The 19,503-nt window shown below is 36.2% G+C and overlaps 2 protein-coding genes and 2 pseudogenes across 3 annotated transcripts; 3 read left to right on the top strand and 1 right to left on the bottom strand.

Moving 5' to 3' along the window:
- Positions 1–1,039: 1,039 nt before the first annotated feature.
- LOC104766670 (protein trichome birefringence-like 13) lies at positions 1,040–5,086 on the top strand. Of its 2 annotated transcripts, none has more exons than XM_010490594.3 (6): positions 1,040–2,143; positions 2,297–2,474; positions 2,833–2,973; positions 3,448–3,568; positions 3,824–3,958; positions 4,607–5,086. In XM_010490594.3, the coding sequence occupies exons 1-6, from the start codon at positions 1,741–1,743 to the stop codon at positions 4,865–4,867; spliced, it is 1,239 nt and encodes a 412-aa protein (XP_010488896.1). In that variant the 5' UTR covers positions 1,040–1,740; the 3' UTR covers positions 4,868–5,086. The 2 variants fall into 2 exon arrangements, with proteins under 2 accessions (XP_010488896.1, XP_087359008.1); XM_087502882.1 differs by having other exon boundaries at positions 1,157–2,143; positions 2,292–2,474.
- A 321-nt stretch (positions 5,087–5,407) lies between these two features.
- LOC147920773 (uncharacterized) lies at positions 5,408–10,146 on the top strand (annotated as a pseudogene).
- A 224-nt stretch (positions 10,147–10,370) lies between these two features.
- Positions 10,371–12,944, bottom strand: LOC109130863 (serpin-Z2-like; annotated as a pseudogene).
- A 546-nt stretch (positions 12,945–13,490) lies between these two features.
- Positions 13,491–15,847, top strand: LOC104767968 (uncharacterized). The gene is given in 9 exon segments (XM_087502855.1): positions 13,491–13,622; positions 14,028–14,075; positions 14,202–14,290; positions 14,380–14,436; positions 14,524–14,586; positions 14,690–14,755; positions 14,848–14,932; positions 15,019–15,114; positions 15,213–15,847. Coding segments are annotated over 9 exon segments (1,104 nt in total). The 5' UTR covers positions 13,491–13,504; the 3' UTR covers positions 15,695–15,847.
- Positions 15,848–19,503: the final 3,656 nt, after the last annotated feature.

Raw genomic sequence — 19,503 nt, 5'->3', positions numbered from 1 at the left:
TCCCAAATCGATCTCCAAAGCATTTTATGGACTCATACGCCCAAGCCTGTAACACGGGTGTAAACCCACTAAGGGTGTACGTCTTTCTCGTAGGCCTCAACAATTTTATGCCATCAACAAGGGCTTCAAATGCTGACCAACCCCACGGATAAGTCTTCATTGCTTCATCATCAAAAACTCTTTTGGCACTTTCATATGGAATTCTAGAGTTATGATGCAAACCATAAAGTCCAATGGCTTGAAGAAGCAACAGCCCCAACCATTTACGGGGTTCAATGTTTAGCCATCGTCGGCACACTTTCAGTCTTTCCCTGAGTTCATTTAATGATGGACCTTCCCCACCAGGCACTTTCAAAAGTCTGAAGAACTCTTTGTGTTCCTCTTCAAGTTCAAACCGTTCTGTAGGCATTGTGTCTATGTTTAACCCCATCACATGAGCAAATTCATTCAACCCAAACCTGATAGGTTGACCACCGACAACAAACCAGTCTATGTTTAACCCCATCACATGAGCAAATTCTTTGTGCTTTAGTTAGTTTCCTTTGTGTCTAGTCAGTCACGTTTCTTAGCCTGTGGCTGTAGATATTGTGGTAGTGTATTGTAACTTATGATCTGAGAAGGTAATGTGTGATTTTCTATGTAATGTTCGACTAATAACTGAAATGATGTGTGCTCTTCTTTATCTCAATGGAAAAGACCTTGATGTGCTGCCAAAACGTGATATTTTGCTTTTAATGTTATAACAGGAAATGTACAGCAAGGTTTTCCAGATTTGTAAGGATCTTTTCCTATACAGGTTGTGAGACTTACTCAATTCACACTATCTGGCGAGAGCACAACTTAGAAGAGATGAGGAAGTCCCAAAGATCCAAACTATTCTCATCAAACAACTTAATTGCATCATCGGTCGTTGTGAACAAAAATCTCATCCGTCAAAGAATTGGGTGCAACTAATTAAAATTGAAATTAGTTGCTTGCCTCCATGGTTCGATAGTCGAATTTAAATCTTGGGGTTGTCTTTGGTTTATAAAAAACAGTTATATGTTATATTTAGAAAAAAGTTGCATATTATAATGTAAAGAGTATTTTGGCTGAAATAACCAAAAAAAACAAAATCTTTAATTCACTTCATAACCATACTAAACATAAAAATGTTAGATTTTGTGTATTTTATATAATAATCACAAAAATAACCTTCTTGTATATCAACCCTTACCTCTATGGCTCTATCCCACCTCTTCTTCCTCGGACAACAACACCTGCTCTCACCTCCCGCCATCATGTTTTCCGGCAACCGCTCCAGCCGATACATCTGACCACCACATTTTTCGGCAATCTCTCCGACCACCACGTTTTCTGGTCACCACCTCCTCCAACAATTGCTCCGGCTACCGTATCCACCACCTCTTCTAGTAACCGCTCTGATTACTACTTTCGGTCACCACCTTCTCCGGTCGCCGGCCATCACTATCCCCAATCACCATATCATCAACAATAAAATGGTAATTCTCTTTATCCGGCCCTCATCTTATTTTCCTAATTTTTTTATAATAATGTACTATATTCTCAATTAAATTTTGAATTTGGTTATTGGACAAAATGGTGCTAATGTAAAACAAAGTTTTTTTTGGTTAAATAAAACTTAAACCAAAATTTGGTTTAACCTCTCTCACTAATGCCCAAATCTCCTCCGCCATGGCTGAGAACTTCTGAGGAAAGATGAGCTAAAAGACCACAGCCATGGCTACGACTTCACCCAACAAACTCTCACTCTTCCCTCTACTCTCCCTTCTCTGTTTTATCTCCATTTTCTTCCTCCTCTCTCTTTCCCGTCGCGCTTCTCTCTCCTCTCCCAACACTCACCGCTCCGCCGCCGTCATCACCCCAAGATCCGACGACGCTTCCCGCACTGCTGTCTCCTCCACTTGCGACTTCTCCGACGGCTCATGGATCTACGATTCCAACTTCAGATCCGCTAGGTACGATAGTAGTTGTAAAGAGATCTTCAAAGGATGGAACTGCGTTCGGAACAACAAAACCAATGGCCTTGAGATCTCTAAGTGGCGTTGGAAGCCTAAGGACTGTGATCTTCCTTCGTTTGATCCACTCGAGTTTCTTGAGACTCATCGAAATACCAACATTGGTACGCTTTGTTCTCGAACCTGATCTTTTGTTGTTTGAAATTGGAGCAATCAGAAGCTACGGTTTCCAATTACTGTTGAACTTGTTAGATTTTACACTGACTATGCTGAGTTCTCTATACATCTTAAGATTTTTTTGTTTTTGAACAGTGCAGGATTTGTGGGTGATTCCTTGAATAGGAACATGTTTGTATCACTATTTTGTATGTTAAAGAGTGTGAAGGGTGAACTGAAGAAGTGGCGACCAGTGGGTGCAGATCGTGGATTCACATTTTTGCAGTATAATCTGACCATTGCGTATCATCGAACAAATCTCTTGGCACGTTATGGTAGGTAAGCTAAGTTCTTTTTGGTTGGTGTTCCTATATCTTTTGTTTGAGAAAATGATATTAGATGATATTGTAATGTATAATCTGAATTGTATTTTATGATTGTTTTACTCTGTTCTGCTTCCTCCAAAGATTCGTATTTGTATAGTAAAATTCAAAGGATCATATTCTTGTAGCTTCTCCGGCTTTTATATCGTGCTACTTGTTTTATCCTAACACAGTATTCTCCATCAGTAAGTCCTGATTTTTGCATGCTTATCTGTGCCTTTCTCAACTCTGTGGTGCGCACATTGTAGGAATACCATGGTTTTATATTGGTTTTCAAAACTGATCAGACATATTTTCTCTCGCTGTTGGTTCAGGTGGCCAGCTAATGCTAATGGTGGTGAGCTAGAATCACTTGGATTTAAAGAGGGGTATAGAATTGATGTTGATATTCCAGACAGCTCATGGGTAAAGGCTTCAAGCTTCCATGACATTCTCATTTTGAACACTGGGCACTGGTAATTTCTGTTTCTTGTCTGATATAAATGAAACTATTTTGAACTAGTTAAATACTTTATCATCTGATTTAGCCCAACACTAGATCGATGCCATATGACCATAGTCACTAAGTTTGTTTACTACTGGTTCATGTTTTCTGTATTTAGAGATATTAAGGCTCAAATATTGTAGAGGAAACTGGGAAATTCTCAAGTTTTAAACTACTTTCTGTTCCAGTTGATTCACTGCTCTCTAAGTTTAAACATACATATATATATGACTCTGTCACGATTCATGAAAAGGAACTCCTTCAACTTGCCAAAATATTTGCAGTATCTCTTTCTCGTCTTGATCACTGCATTTTATTTCACGAGTGAAAGTTAGTCTTGTTTTATCAGATAAATGATACCTTGGTTTGTCATCTTTCAGTTAAACAAAAATTTGTTATGTCAACTTGTGATGTTGATAACCTTTTGTTGTCCATTTTATGTAAGGTGGTGGGCGCCATCAAAATTTGATCCTTCAAAATCTCCTATGCTTTTCTTTGAAGGCGGCCGGCCAATACTCCCACCTATAAATCCTTCTGCTGGCCTGGATAGGGTTCTAAACCATATGGTATGCTGTTCTGGATTTCTCTGTATTCCTGTGTTATTATTGTAAGGCAACTTGAGATACTGTCATTGACAACCCTACTAGATTATATGTTTACAAAAATGAACATGTGCGATGACATTTGTGGGCTAGTATTGTGTGACTTTGTAGCGTTTCGTGTTGAAGAATCAGTCTTTGAGCCAGCACCCAACTGTACGATATCATAAACTAGTGGTAGTGAAATTGTGATCCTCATACGACGTTCTGCCATTGTAATAGGTAAATTTTGTGGAGAAAACAAAGCGACCTGGAGGAATCATATTCTTCCGGACACAATCACCTAGGCACTTTGAAGGAGGTGACTGGGACCAAGGTGGTACTTGTCAACGACTGCAACCTTTGTCACCTGGAAAAGTAAGTCAGTTTCTGTCAATTTAGTGGCTGAACTAATAGTTAATTATGTTATAAATGACATACTCATACCGAGTCACTCATGAAAGCTACATGAAATCATTAGTTTGGTCTGGCCAGTATGGGTACTTCCAAGTTCGAACCAGTGATCACATGAGATAATGGGACTTGTAATAGGCAATAGGCAGGGTAATAAAAGAACATGATAGCTAGATAACAGGTAGAGGAGCTGAGAGATTTGAAATTGTTAGGAGACGCTTATAACAATGATCACATGAGATAATGGGACTTGTAATAGGCAATAGGCAGGGTAATAAAAGAACATGATAGCTAGATAACAGGTAGAGGAGCTGAGAGATTTGAAATTGTTAGGAGACGCTTATAACAATGATCACATGAGATAATGGGACTTGTAATAGGCAATAGGCAGGGTAATAAAAGAACATGATAGCTAGATAACAGGTAGAGGAGCTGAGAGATTTGAAATTGTTAGGAGACGCTTATAACAATGATCACATGAGATAATGGGACTTGTAATAGGCAATAGGCAGGGTAATAAAAGAACATGATAGCTAGATAACAGGTAGAGGAGCTGAGAGATTTGAAATTGTTAGGAGACGCTTATAATCTGTCTTCATATATTAATGGTAGGTTGAAGAATTGTTCTCGGTGAGAAACAACGGGACAAATGTAGAGGTTCGTCTGGTGAATCAACACCTCCATAACTCCCTTGAGAGTAGAAGCAGCTTCCACGTTTTGGACATAACTCGAATGAGTGAGTACAGAGCCGATGCTCATCCGGCAGCAGCTGGTGGTAAGAATCACGATGATTGCATGCATTGGTGCCTTCCGGGCATCACCGACACTTGGAATGATTTATTCGTCGCAACTCTCCATGGGATCAAAGCTTAGTAATCAAAATAACATGCTTTGATTTGTTGGGTCTAGCGTCATTGTCATACTCATGTAAATTTTGATGTTGTCTTCTGCATTTTTTTTTGTATTTTTTTGGCCTACAGTTAACAAAAAATTTATGGGCTCAAAAAAGTTTCTTAGGTTTGTAATAAACATGATCATATCATGTTGCATCTCACTGTTACAGAGAAATTGCAACTCAATTAGAAATCCAAATCACAAGCACCAAATTGAATCGAGAATTCAAATCTCATGTGATAGAGCTTAGAAGTAGAAACAGCTCTAACAACAATGAAATAACAAACCCTAAGAATTACAAAGAGAATTGAGGAAGAAGATGATTACACTTTCAATATTTTTCTGGTTAGTTCTTTAGAACGATGTCTTCTCCGTTTAATAGTTACAAAGACCTGTAACAACCTGATCTCATTCGTCCGTGTGTGTGACTTCAACTTCTAATCTTCTTCGTCCACGTGTACTTCTCATCAATCCCACATACTTCTTTTCCTGTATCACTCACCGTAACCCGGAAAAACAATGACTACTCACGCAACTCCTCCCAAACACCCGGTGGCCATCGAAGACCCTGAGAGACAGAACCAAAAACATTTGGTTGCATCTAAGCGTAAGCAAGATTTGATCTGAACGATCCGATTATTCTCCGAAACCAAGTGAAGAGCCTTACAACCTTGCTTCATAAGTTCATATCGACACCCTTTCAGATTGAGCTGCCACTAATCAAATATTGAATGTAAGTTTTTATATAATTAAATTTTAACATATGCCAATTTTCAAAAATATAAAAGAAATTAAATCACTTCCTCAATTTTTTTTTTTTAATATGTGAAAAGCTTGAGAAAAAATAATTGTAAATTGAAATCATGCCATCATTAGTGACATGATCACTAACAACATAGTTAGCTTTCAATCCATTGGACATTCGGTTAGCAACCGCCTCTTTCTCGGTGCTAAGAATCAGTGTTACAAAACCGGTGAAGCCCTAATAGTGAGTGGCCAGAGAGCTTTGTTATGGCTATTGGGCCCAACAAACCCAACAAAATAATTTCTGTTAAAGATAAAGATTGTCCAACTGTTGTGTTCTTGGTTGATGGGCCGATGTGTTGTCCCCTTGATGTTGGGAGTGTTCAAATTAAAAAGATCATCTTGCTGCTGTTTATTCGTATATCGAAATAAACGTGATCACCTTAATCAGTTCCTTCTTAGTGAAGTGTTTACATCTAAGGACAATTTTACTAAAAACATTGTTAATACGGCAGGGTTTTTTCCTCCCTCTGGAACTAATTTATGAGAATTACTCTCCAGGCTTTATGTTCTTATCTGAGACTAAGAATGATAAGACTTTTCTGTAATCATTGCAAGTTGATTTAGGATTCGACAATCTCCAAACTGTTGAGCCTGACGGCAAAAGTGGAGGTTTAGCTCTATTCTATTCAAAAGACTATCCAGTTAAGTTTTTGTTGGTAGATGATCGATTGATCGACATTGAAACCATCATTAATGGAAACCGAGTTTTTATGACTTTTATCTATGGTGATCCGGTCCCTGCAAACCGTGAATATGTGTGGGAAAGATTAATGCGCATCGGAGTGATTCGATCCGAAGCCTGGTTTATTATTGGTGATTTCAACGAAATCAGAGGAAATCACGAGAAAAGAGGAGGAAAAAAGGTCATAATCCTCTTTTCTACCTTTCCGTGCTATGATTGATTCATGTGGATTAATTGAATTCCCTTTCCAAGGAAATAAATTTTCATGGATTGGTCAACGGTCAAATGGTAAGATTCGGTGTCGCTTGGATCTAGTCATGGGAAACGAAGAGTGGCACAATATTTTTTCCCACACTAATGTGGAGTATTTGAAGATGTGGGGCTCGGACCATCGTCCCCTCCTTGCATCAATACTAACTCGTCCAAAAAAGTTTTTGAGGAGGTTTATGTTTGACAAGAGATGGATTGATAAACCAGGCCTTAAAGAGGATGTGGTTAATGGATGGGGAAGTGACGACATTTCTGTCAAACGTTCCATCATGAAAAAAATCCAAAATTGCAAACGAGCTATCTCCATTTGGAAGAAAACCAATCAAACAAATTCAGAAAAGCTGATTAAGGATCTCCAAGAGAATATTGATGAGACCTACGAAGACGATCAAGCATCTACAGAAACTCTTTTAAATCTAAAATGGAGGCTATGCGAAGCTTATAGAGAAGAGGAAGCCTATTGGCATCAAAAAAGTAGAGAACTTTGGCTTGCAGATGGAGATAAAAATACAAAATTCTTCCACGCTTCCACAAAACAAAGGAGAGCCAGAAATAAGATTACAGGCATCATTAATCAGCTAGGAGTATGGGTTGATACAGAAGAAGGAATAGAAAAAGTAGCGGTGGAGTATTTTAGCAATCTCTTCTCATCCTCGAATGCGAGTGACACTACGTTGGCCATTAAGGATGTACCTACTTTTGTTACGCCAGTTATGAACGAATATCTCACAATAGATATTTCAGAAGAGGAAGTCAAACGAGCTATGTTCTCCCTGAATCCGGGAAAAGCACCAGGACTGGACGGGATGACTGCTTTGTTCTTCCAAAAAATATGGGACACCATAAAAAGCGATCTCACAAAGATGGTGAAGAATTTCTTTAGTTCCAAAATTTTTGATGGCAAGCTAAATGAAATAAATATATGTTTAATCCCGAAAGGAGAGCGCCCCCGAGAAATGTCAAGATTTCGCCCTATTAGTCTATGTAATGTGAGCTATAAGTTGATCACAAAAATCTTGAGCTTACGTCTCAAGAGCTTCTTGCCGGAACTCATATCCGAGACACAATCTGCCTTTGAGGCAGGGAGATTAATCACAGATAATATCCTCATCGCTCAGGAAAACTTCCATGCCCTCCGTTCCAACCAGGCCAACCGCAAGAAATTTATGGCAATTAAGACGTACATGAGTAAAGCTTATGATAGGGTCAAATGAAACTTCCTAAGAGCTTTAGTGGAAAAAATGGGATTCGATCAAAAATGGGTGGGTTGGATAATGCAATGCATTACGTCTGTCTCCTACCGAATCTTGATCAATGGGGATCCCAAGGGACGGATTCGGCCAACACGTGGGATTCGACAAGGGGATCCAATCTCCCCGTATCCTTTTATACTGTGTACGGAGGCCCTAATCGCTCAGATTAGGAACGCAGAAAAAGAAGGGAAGATCCAGGGATTACGTATTTCGAATGCAAGCCCAAGGGTTTCTCATCTACTTTTTGCGGACGACAGTTTCTTCTTTTGCAGAGCCGATCCTAAGCAATGCAAGGAAATTATCGATATAATCCACTTTCATGGGGCGGCATTCGGACAAGAAATTAACTTCTCCAAATCGTCCATGATGTTTGGAACCGAGCTCCCTTCCCATTTATGACAAGAGATCAAATCTATAGTTGGGATATCACAAGAAGGAGACATGGGTACATACCTGGGTTTACCTGAAAAGATCCATGGATCAAAGGCACAAGTCTTTGCATTCGTGAGAGATAAACTTCATAAGAAGGGCAACCTATGGACCTCAAAAGCCTTGTCCAAGGGAGGCAATGAAGTAATTAGTGGCGCAAGCAATTTCGACATATGTAATGTTGTGCTTTCTCTTACCAAAAGCTATATGTTGAAAATTAAGTAGTGCGATAGCCAATTTCTGGTGGAGCAACAAAGCAGATGGTAAATGATTGCACTGGATCTCATGGGATCAAATGTGCACTCAGCTTTCGGAGGGCGGGCTAGGATTCCGAACACTAGAAGAATTTAATCTTGCACTTTTGGAAAAGCAGCTGTAGAGGTTGTTGAGATATACAAATTCCCTACTTAGCCATGTTCTCAAAGGGAGATACTTTCGTTATTGTAGCCCTTGAGAGATACAAGTATCAAATCGCCCTTCATATGGCTGGAGGAGCATGTTGGCGGCAAAACATGTTCTCTCATATGGAATCCGTAAGACCATATGCTCGGGTTTCAACACCTGCATCTGGATTGAACCATGGATCTCGGATACACCAACGCGGTCGCCATAAGGATTAACCAATGAGAGAAACCCCTTGATTTGTGTTAATACCTTGATTGATTTCAATACAAAAAAATGGAAGCTGGAGCGTCTTTGGGAACTTTTTCTCCCGGAATAAATTACCCTAATTTTGGGAATCAAGCCGAGCTTAAATGCCTCGAGGGATGGATATTCTTGGACCCTGACAAAGTCTGGAAATTACACCGTTAAGTCTGGATACGAAGCCGCGAGAGCTATCTATCGCCCTGTTTGCGATCTCCCTTCTCAGAGGCCCAGTGTTACGACACTCAAGGCGCAAGCATGGAAGTTAAAAACATCACGAAAGCTGAAGCATTTCATCTGGCAATGTGTGACTGGGTGTGCGGCAACATGCCAACGCCTACATTATCGCCAAATTGGTAGAGATAAGGATTATCCTAGATATGGAGCAGAAGAGGAAACTATAAATCATATGCTATTTGAATGCCCACCAGCACGCCAAGTGTGGGCTTTATCGACAATTTATTTCCATCCTATTGTGTTCCCTTCATCTTCCCTATATAGTAACCTCGATTATCTATATGGTCGTGGCAGAGATTTTGGCGCGCTCGATCATAATTTGAGAATGTTCCTTTAAGTGATGTGGTACATGTGGAAGGCAAGAAACAAGAAAGTTTTTGAAAAAATATCTCTGAGTCTCCACAAGATACTTTGGAGAAAGCCACCCAAGAAGAAGAAGTCTGGAGAAGAGCAAACAATAGAGATATACCACCATGGTTGGTAGAAGCATGCATACCTTCGACCCCAATCCCACAAGAATCCCTTGTATGTTTTATCGATGGATCTTGGCATACAGAGGTTAATAGGAGTGACCACGGTTGGATTGCGTCTATCGTTGATAGAATCCTGCACATGGTGCTAAAAGGATCGCGCAGAAGCCTATCCCCTTTACATGCAGAGTTAGACACCGTTGTTTGGGCTATGGAGTGCTTACTAACTTGGACGTGGATAGCGCTCTTTTTGCTACAGATTGCTCAGACCTCCTAACGATAACGTCTAATATCGAAGATTGGCCGACCTTTTCATCAGAATTGAAGGACTTCATTCATTTCAGAGATAGATTTGCTAGTTTTAGTATTAGTTTTATTCCTCGAGAGGATAATATCCGTGCTGATAATAAAATTTGCAACAGCACGAGGTTACTGTTTTTCCTATGTAAGTCCGTCGGTACCTAATTGGCTCTCTCTCGAAGAGAGTCATCTTCCGACAACTTAATATATAGGGTTTGTTTGTCAAAAAAAAAAAAAAAAAAATCCATTGGACTTTCTCCAAAATTTGACCAACCAGCATAAAATTGAAACCCTTAGCCCACTAGAAATAATCCAATGTCAGTTCTAATTCATCAATTATAATCCAAAACTAGCAAAAACCAAAACTAAAATACCAAACCCTTATCCTTTTAAGGCCGGTCCAATGCAGAAGAAGATGTGGAAGGATCGACCATTTGACCAGCAAACAAAAAAGTTTCGGTTTTGTCTTCCTAAATCAAAAAGAGAAATGGATGATCCGCCACAAAAAATATCTTCTACGGCTCCATACAGCTGTCGGTAACACTCAAAACTGGACCAGTAGCAGCCGCAACTTCAGTACCTTCTTCATCGATCTCAGTCAAAGCTTTATGGTATAATGACACATCATGCTCAAACTGACCAAAAAAACTTGAAGCTTCAAAACCGAATTCGATCTTAAACTTTGGAATTCTGAAATCACCTACTTCAACTCTGTATTTCGGAATATGACCTCTCCAAGAATCCAGCAGTAGATGTCATTCTATCCAAAAGATTATCCAATTCACCTTTCTTGTTAGGGAGATAGATATACATTGAAAACTTGCGGTTGGTATCATTATAGCCTTGTCGGTACGGAAGCCTGGGGACCTTGAAATCATCATAAGCCTCTATGAATTGGTCTGAAAACGCATATCGCATGTGTGTGACTAAACCTATGCTTATGTTAATTAACGAATGAAAAAGTACGGTAAAGCATAAAGTAGACAAGACACAAGCTTTGTTAACGAAGTTCGGATAACCTACATCCCGGGGACCTAGTCCAGAATTCATTCACTAGAAAAGGCTGCAACCTACAATTGCTATATAGCACCCACCACTCTTTCATAGAATTACAATGAAAGAAGACTACCACTAATTGTCTTTTCTGACTAGTGTAGTTCTTCAACAAAACCATCAAAAGATCTATTTATCTTGTTGATGGGGCGATACCACACATCTTGTGTGCATCTCTCAAAACTACCTTGAAGCGCGCAAGTCTTCATGAAGCGCCTTCTCGGTATTTATATCAATTGCTCAACACATAGGGTTAACAACTTTCCTATTATACAACAAATAGGAATTGGAAGATTAACAATTGTACAACCCCTAGGATTGACAATTTTCCTATTATACAACAAATAGGAATTTCCTATTATACAACAAATATGAAAGTTTCTCTCCATGATCCCATCTTGAATCTTCCATTCAAGATGTTCATCCAGCTCAACAACCGCCACTTGGCTTGTCCAAGTCGGACTTAAGCTTATGTACTCAAACTCTTCAATTTCAGCTTCTTGTACTACTTCCTGTATTAACGTCGGACTAGTACAAGAACTGCTTCAGATGTTTCATACCATCTCTGTTGTATCTGACCCTCTTGGCTTGCCCAAGTTGTCCCCAAACTTCTGTATTTCAACTCTTCAAAGTAGTCACACAGTTCGGTTTCCTGTATAACTTCATGTACTACCTCCTGTACTACTTTGGAACTTTGCAAATGTTCTTACCACAACTTTGTCAAGTAGTACATCAACAACTTTGTTAGTTCTGCTCATTTTCTTCACACATCTATGAGACATCTGTGATGATTCTATCATGTTATCTCATATATCACAATAGTTATATGACATCCTGGTGTAGTAGCAATCCCATGACATGTTTCAAACAGCTTATAAAACTCAGTCAACACATACACCTTCATGGTCCCTATGACTTCTCGTAAAAGGCAGAGACTGATTTGCCATTGAGACATTGAAATGGTTTGTCTCTTGTCATTGACTTATCGATGTCCTTTTTTCTAAGCCCCCCCTTGAAGTACAATGCGTTTCCATAAATCCAATTAGTTAGGTTTGTAACGGATCTAGGAGGAAGAGGGTCTTTGATGATATCACTAATGTGACGTGAAGCCCACGTATGTACCTCCATACGTACTTCTTCAGCCTTCAAAACAACAACAAAAAAACAATAATTAATCACAAAACAACAACCTAAAAGAACCAAAGATCACATAGTAAAAATTGTAATAGATCACATAAATCTTGACCTAATCTGATCAATCAAACTAAAAACTGAAAAGAGTTAACTCAGAAACTAACCTTGTTTCGGTAAACAACTTGAGCAAAACTAGCCTTGAAGAAGTTCTGGAAGAGATCTTCCCAGTCGGGGTTACACGAAAGTGATTGCTCCATCCACACTCTACTAACCGCCGCGATTTTATGCCCGCCTCTTTCACTTCCGTCTACGAGGATGACGGAATGAGCGGTTTGATTACATGTATGATTTCTCTAATAAAAGCTCATTCGTATTTTCAGAAAAGAAATGGTTAAGATATTAAATTATTCTCGTACGATCGATTGTGTATACCCCATTCCAAGTCAAGTTAGGTGAGTAAGAGTTTATGGTTAGAAAGGCTGTTGGTTGAATGATACTATGGTGAGATATACAACTTATGGGCTTAATTGTTTGAGAACGGGAGTAAGAAATAGAAAAGTATCTTACCCTCTATTGGATAGTGATCACTAACGATACTCTCTTCTGTATTATATAAACGTAACGCACGACTTTTATTAATTTAAAATTTGGTTTTTTACAATACAACTAACAGCTCTTTTATCGACGTGAAACCACATGACGAAACAATAGGAAATGTAGGATTCGTAACTCTTTACTTATGACTCTTGACATAAAATTACCATTGGATAAGTCATGACCTTCAATCACACAGTTTAACTTAACATATATATATACTTAATTATTGAATGATGACCAAACTCAATTATCACTAACAAGATCGTGGATTAATCAAAAGTTCTTGAAACATTGTGCCTATGTGTTCTTCAAATCGCAGGTTGCCAGGTTCGTAATGGCGATGCAACACAAATCTGTTGGATCATTTCATTTTCCATTTTCACTATACATAGATAACTTTATATTAAATTTTGTTGAGAAACAAATTTAACATTTAAAAAAAAACTATTTGAAATGTTTGCCTATAAATAAGTTTTTAAAAAAAAAAACATTTTTCTAAGGTTTGAAACTTAATTAAAAAAATAAAAATAAAATTCTTACTGGGCCTAAAACGAATCATATCGGCCCATTAGTGGCTGCAATACTCTAACCAAACCGTCCTTCTTCACCATCCGTTATAAAAGTAAGATAATCGCCAGACGTGACGGACACGAAATCGAAAACCTCAGATTTCTCAATCGGGAGGGTTTTTTTTTTTTTTTTAAAACCGAAAACAGAGCAAAGAAACAAGAAGAAGAAGATGACGACTCGAATAACCCCTGGTGTAGGAGCTAATCTTCTCGGCCAACACGCCGCTGAGAGGAACCAAGACGCCACCGTTTACGTCGGAAACCTAGATCCTCAGGTTCTTTAACTTCGTACTAGTTCTTATTTTGATATAGGAAAAAGAGAGTGAAGTGACGTGGTGGTTTAAGAAGATTTGATTGGAGGAAAAGGAGCAAATGACGTGGTCTTCGTTTGTGTTGTTGAGAGTGACGAAACTGAAGTATAAAGAAGCAGACGAGTTCATTTGTGGGATCAGGAAAAGAATCTAAAATTTGTAAAAAAACTAAAAATCTCTAAAAAGTTTTTCTGAGCTTAGCTCTCATCTTGAGAGTTAACATGATCGATTCTGTGTTTTATGAACATTGAATTGGTTTGGTTGATTGATCGTGAGTTTTATTGTATCATATTTTTTATTTTTGTGAAGTACATAAAGAAAAAGTAATTTTAGTTTTTATAATGATTAAAACTGATCCATTCTTTCTTTGAATTATAGCGAGTCTCTGAAGAACTGCTTTGGGAATTGTTCGCACAAGCTGGACCAGTTGGTAAGTTAATCATCAATATGTATATATCTCGTTTCGTATTCTTATTTGGTAGCTGATTAATGGTTTAGGGTTTGGTTCGAATAATATGTCTGACATTAGCTCGTCTTTCTCTTTGTATTGCATCAGTTAATGTCTTTATTCCAAAAGATAAGGTGACAAATGTTCAAAGAGAATTTGGTTTCGTTCAATTCCGTAACGAGGAAGATGCTGACTATGTAAGTGTTGCTCTTTTAATTTCCCTTATGTGAAGGAGGTTTTTTTTTAGAGTTCTTTGTTAACAAGTTTTCAATTGTTTTTGTTTCAGGCAATTAAGGTTTTAAACATGATTAAGCTCTATGGGGAACATATAAGTGTTAAAAAGGTAACAAATTAGTATCTCTCGTTAACTTTGATTATTTTTGTGAGTTTTGTTGATCTTAACATTTTTTGTTTCCTGGTTTTGTATTAGACATTGCAAGATAAGGAGAGTTTGGATGTTGGTGCTCACCTTTTCATTGGAAACCTTGACCCTGTAAGTATCATATAGTAATAACAAAAACACTCTCAAATTGGTATAACTTCAACACTAGCTGACCAAGGTTTTGCTTTTTTATGTTTTTCTTTTTTCTCTACAGGATGTGGATGAAAAGCTCTTGTATGATACTTTCAGCGCGTTTGGTTTGGTTGTTAATAGTCCTAAGGTAAAAATCTTTATTTCTTGAGATATCAGTCCATGATTCTTGATCTGATATGTAGATAAAATAATATGATTTTCATAACCTTGTCGTTTCAGATAATGCGAGATCAGGATACCGGAAACTCACGAGGTTTTGGTTTCATCAGCTATAACTCCTTTGAGGCATCTGATGCTGCTATTGAGAGGTACACTTCTCTGCTTCTTTATTAATGACTTATTATTTTGATGAGTCCAACACATTCCTCTGATCTTTGTATGACTTGTTGCAGGCAATGAATGGACAATATCTGAGTAATCGTCAAATAACAGTCTCTTACGCATACAAGAAAGACACCAAAGGAGAGCGCCACGGTACTCAAGCAGGTTAGTAGGCTCGTCTTTATATACCCTTTAATTGTTTTAAGTTTTAGCTTATGGATTCAGTTTCTCTAACAACGACACATTACTTTTGTGAATTGTAGAGAGGCTTTTGGCTGCTACAAATCCAAGTTCCCAAAAAAGCAGACCCCATACGCTATTCGCAAGTATCCCTCCAACGCATCTTAATGCTCCTAAAGTTAACGGCCAGCCACGTCCGTTCGCTAATGGAGGTATGCAATTGCAACCTGTCCCGATCCCGGCCCGTGGTCCACCACCACCTCCACAAGCGTATCAAACTCAGCCACCATTTTGGCCTTCTCAGCAACAACAACAACACGGCTTAGTGGTTCCACCGCCCATGCAATTCCGTCCACCTCAAGGTATTCCACCACCTTCTCATTTTCATCATCACCAACAAGGTTTCGGTGGTACGAGGCCGCCTCCACCACCTCAAGTCATGGGAATGCACCAGCATGGGTGGCCACAGCAACACATGCATCAAGGTGGATCACCACCAGAACAGCTACCTATGAACCACCATCATCACATTTCTATGCCTCCACCACCACCACACCAAGGTTGATGATCAATCATCATCTGAGAGTATTGGACCAAATCAACAATTTGTAAATTAACCTATCTGCAATGCTTTTAATTGAATCTGCAGATCAAAATTTAGAATAGTGATTAACAAAACCAATAACTGCAATATGAAAGATAATCAGTCATTAGTAACTGTTTCATCCTCTAAGATAGCGCTTAATTTATCCTCTGGCATCATCAAACAATATATATGCATCATATCAGATCACTACATTAGTTGGAATTAAAAAAAAAGTTTAAAAATTAACAAAAAATAATTTGTAAAAAATGAAAAATCACAAAAGAATTTGGAAAACTAACATTCTTAAATATACGTTTTTCTATATCTTGTAATCTCATAATTAATTTAACTTATGCCAAACTAATTAAAATGATAAAATAACACATTCAAAATTCTCATCAAATAATCCAAGATTTATCCATATAAACTCATTATTATTTTTAAAATTTCATGTATGCATTACAAATACGACATGAGTTGAATTTATAAAATAAAACATTGATAATTCTGTAATAATATTTTCATCAAGTGACCAAAATTCATCTATGAACTCATTACTTTTCAAAAAAAATCATCTAGTTCCTATAGTATTATCTATATTACAATGATAAATATAAATTTTATCTAGCTATATTTACTAATATTACTATTAAAATATCTTATATTTTTATTTTGAACTTCGACATTCATTATAATTGTTTAAAATTTATACTCGATGACTATTTTTTTTAAAAATTGACGCATATCGAAATCTAGTAATCTTAAACAGGATTGCAACCTTAAACATTAAATTTTGCTATGCAATTTAACCATCTATTCACAATAAAAATCAGGAAAAATTGAACTAGAGATAAAAAAATGTATATATAAAAAAACACAATATGTATTATTTACTTACTTTTACTTTATTTACTTTTTATTTATCACAACTATATTTTATTTACTTTTAAAAATAATGAAAATTAAACAAAACATTAGTAATAAAAAAATGCCAAATTTTTATTTTAACCATTTAATTTAACTTATTTACTATTAAAAAATAGGAAATATTGACTGTTTAATATATATGACATATGTATAGGCAGGCTATATAGCATTGCTTGCGTAGTTTGAAAGAATTCTTAAAAGAAAAAGAAAAAAAAAAACGTACATGATAAATTTCAATTTCTTGGTAGATTTAATATAGAATAACACCATTCATCTTATTTGATACGTCAACACCAATAACTGTAAACCACTACATATATAATCAACAAGGACCAAATGATACGGCACAGCAGAACGTCATCCATCAGGGTAAAAAACCAAAGCCATCTTGACTTGTTCACTAAAAACGACCTTGTGACCGGACCGGTAATGTGATGGTAATTTGGTTTCTTGCAGAGACTTTGGAATAATCAAAGTCTACGTCTATAATAAGGTTGATTTAGCAAAATATGGCATTTCATTAAAATTAATCCAATGGTGACATTTTACTGAAAGCTCAAGACCAAAGTGAGGTTCAACGATTTTTGTGAACATAAAAAAACACACCGACAACTAAGTGATGCAGCGAAATATACATATATATATATATATATATTCTCGCATAACCTACATTGGTTTTTGTGAAAAAAAGAAAAAAAAAAAAAAAAAACATCTTTTGATTCAGATATATTGATTATAGGCAGCAAGCTAAGCTAGCAACCAAACGATTCGTCACTAATTCATACGTACTATGTACTAATTAGGTATTGACTTGAAAAAGGTTCTCCTTTCGCTGGGAAGGACCATTGCCTATGAAAAATGTAGATACAAGAAAATTCAATAAGAGGTATCATGGATAGAGTTACCATTATATATGTTAGTTCTACTTATTTTTTTGATTGGATTAAAAAATTTCTTATCTATCGAAAAAATGGATTAGAAGAGAAATACATATATATATATGTATATATATATATATATATCTGGACATTAATAAAAGAAAAATATCTTAAAATAGTACTAAAATATGTTTCATAGACAAAAATAGCACATAGTTCACAAATTTTCAAAAATAGCAATATTTAATACAATTAAATTATTTTTTAGAATTTTTTTTAGGTTTGAGTTTTTGATTTTATATTTAGGATATAATTTTGAGGGGATAAATTTTAGTATTTTGAATTTAGGGTTAACTCTGAAAGATTAATTTTGAAATATAATGCTATTTTTGAAATTTTACCGATGTTGCTAGATTTAGAATCAAAACATTAATTATTATCCATCGTAATAATATTCAAACGTTCATTTTTCTCTTAATTAGTCTCTAAATTTTTTATTTAAAATTCTCTTGTATTCATTATTTTAGAATAATCTTTTATTCTATAAATCACAAATTATATGGCCAATAAAATTAAGCCACTTTAGAATAATCAAATTGATTTATCAAAATATGGCATTTCATTAAAATTAATCCAATGGTGACATTTCACTGAAAGCTCAAGATCAAAGTGAGGTTCAACGATTTTTGTGAACATAAAAAACACACTGATAACTAAGTGATCATGCAGCGAAATATATATATATATATATATATATATATATATATATATATATATATATATATTCGCAATGCGAGTGAATTGCAACGCACATAGCTACTAATTGGTGACTGATAATTTTGGTCGTTCTTCGCTTGCCAAACAGTCACTAAAAGTTGCGACTGAATTGTAATGCTTTAGCGACTGATCTGGTTACTCATTTGCGACTGTTTTGGTTATTGATTTGTGTGTGTTTCGGTGACTGTTTAATTATCATGTTTTTTAAATAAATCTGGTAAAATTGAATTATTTGATTTTGTAATACCAAAACATAATTATGAAAATTATAACTAAAACATAAGTTTCAACATACATCCAACATAAGTTCCAGAAAACATCCAAACAACCATTCCAAAAGTACAAGTACAACCATTACAAAAGTTTTTAAGGTAATTAGATATGGACCTATGGTACACCGCGAGGACACTTTTATGCTAATAATTTATTATATTATATTGTAATTATGTTATGATTTATATTATAATGTTACGCATACTATACACTAATGTTATAATAATAATAATATTATGTAATAATAATGTATATATTATATATAGATAACAGAATTTTATATATTATTATATAATGTATATACTAAATTTACTAATAGCATTATGGTTTGTTTGGCATAATAATATAATAGTATATATGTATACTCGTAATTTTTAGTGGATAATTATGTTTCTTACTATGCAGTGGTGGTCAATTTAAAGTAATTTGATTGGACTAAAAGGTCAAACAAAAGTTATAAATCAATAGAAAATACTCAAATAGTAAGAAACACACTTTGTGTTCTATTATTGAATATAGAGAATCAAAAACCAAAGCAAAACATTTACTACTCTAATAGTCGCATAGCGAATGATGCTTCATCATAAGAATCATAAATCAATGCATAAATTATTCTTTAGTCATCATAGGATTTTGCAGCTTCTAGATATTTAAAAAGCAATTTCAAATTGAAGATCCTCTCTCTCACCGGTGAGACGAATAGCGGCATGTATTTATAACCACTTCTGTAATTACGTACCCACTGTTTGGATTTATTATCCCATGTGAACCATGTTGAGCCCTGAGGAAAAACCCGACTTTCTTCAAAACAGTTTGAATGATTTAACGCAAGCCAATCAGATAACATGAAAACAGAATGAGTGTTTGATATTTTTTGAACAGCCATATTGATGACAACTATTTAGTTCGAGGAATCAAACGTGAATTATATAA

This window comes from Camelina sativa, chromosome 19, assembly GCF_030686135.1.
Source record: "Camelina sativa cultivar CO46 ecotype springtype chromosome 19, ASM3068613v1".
In the NCBI taxonomy this organism is placed as follows: domain Eukaryota; kingdom Viridiplantae; phylum Streptophyta; class Magnoliopsida; order Brassicales; family Brassicaceae; genus Camelina; species Camelina sativa.
The sequence above is the reverse complement of the archived record's forward strand: the minus strand, read 5'-3'. Positions and strand labels throughout refer to the sequence as shown.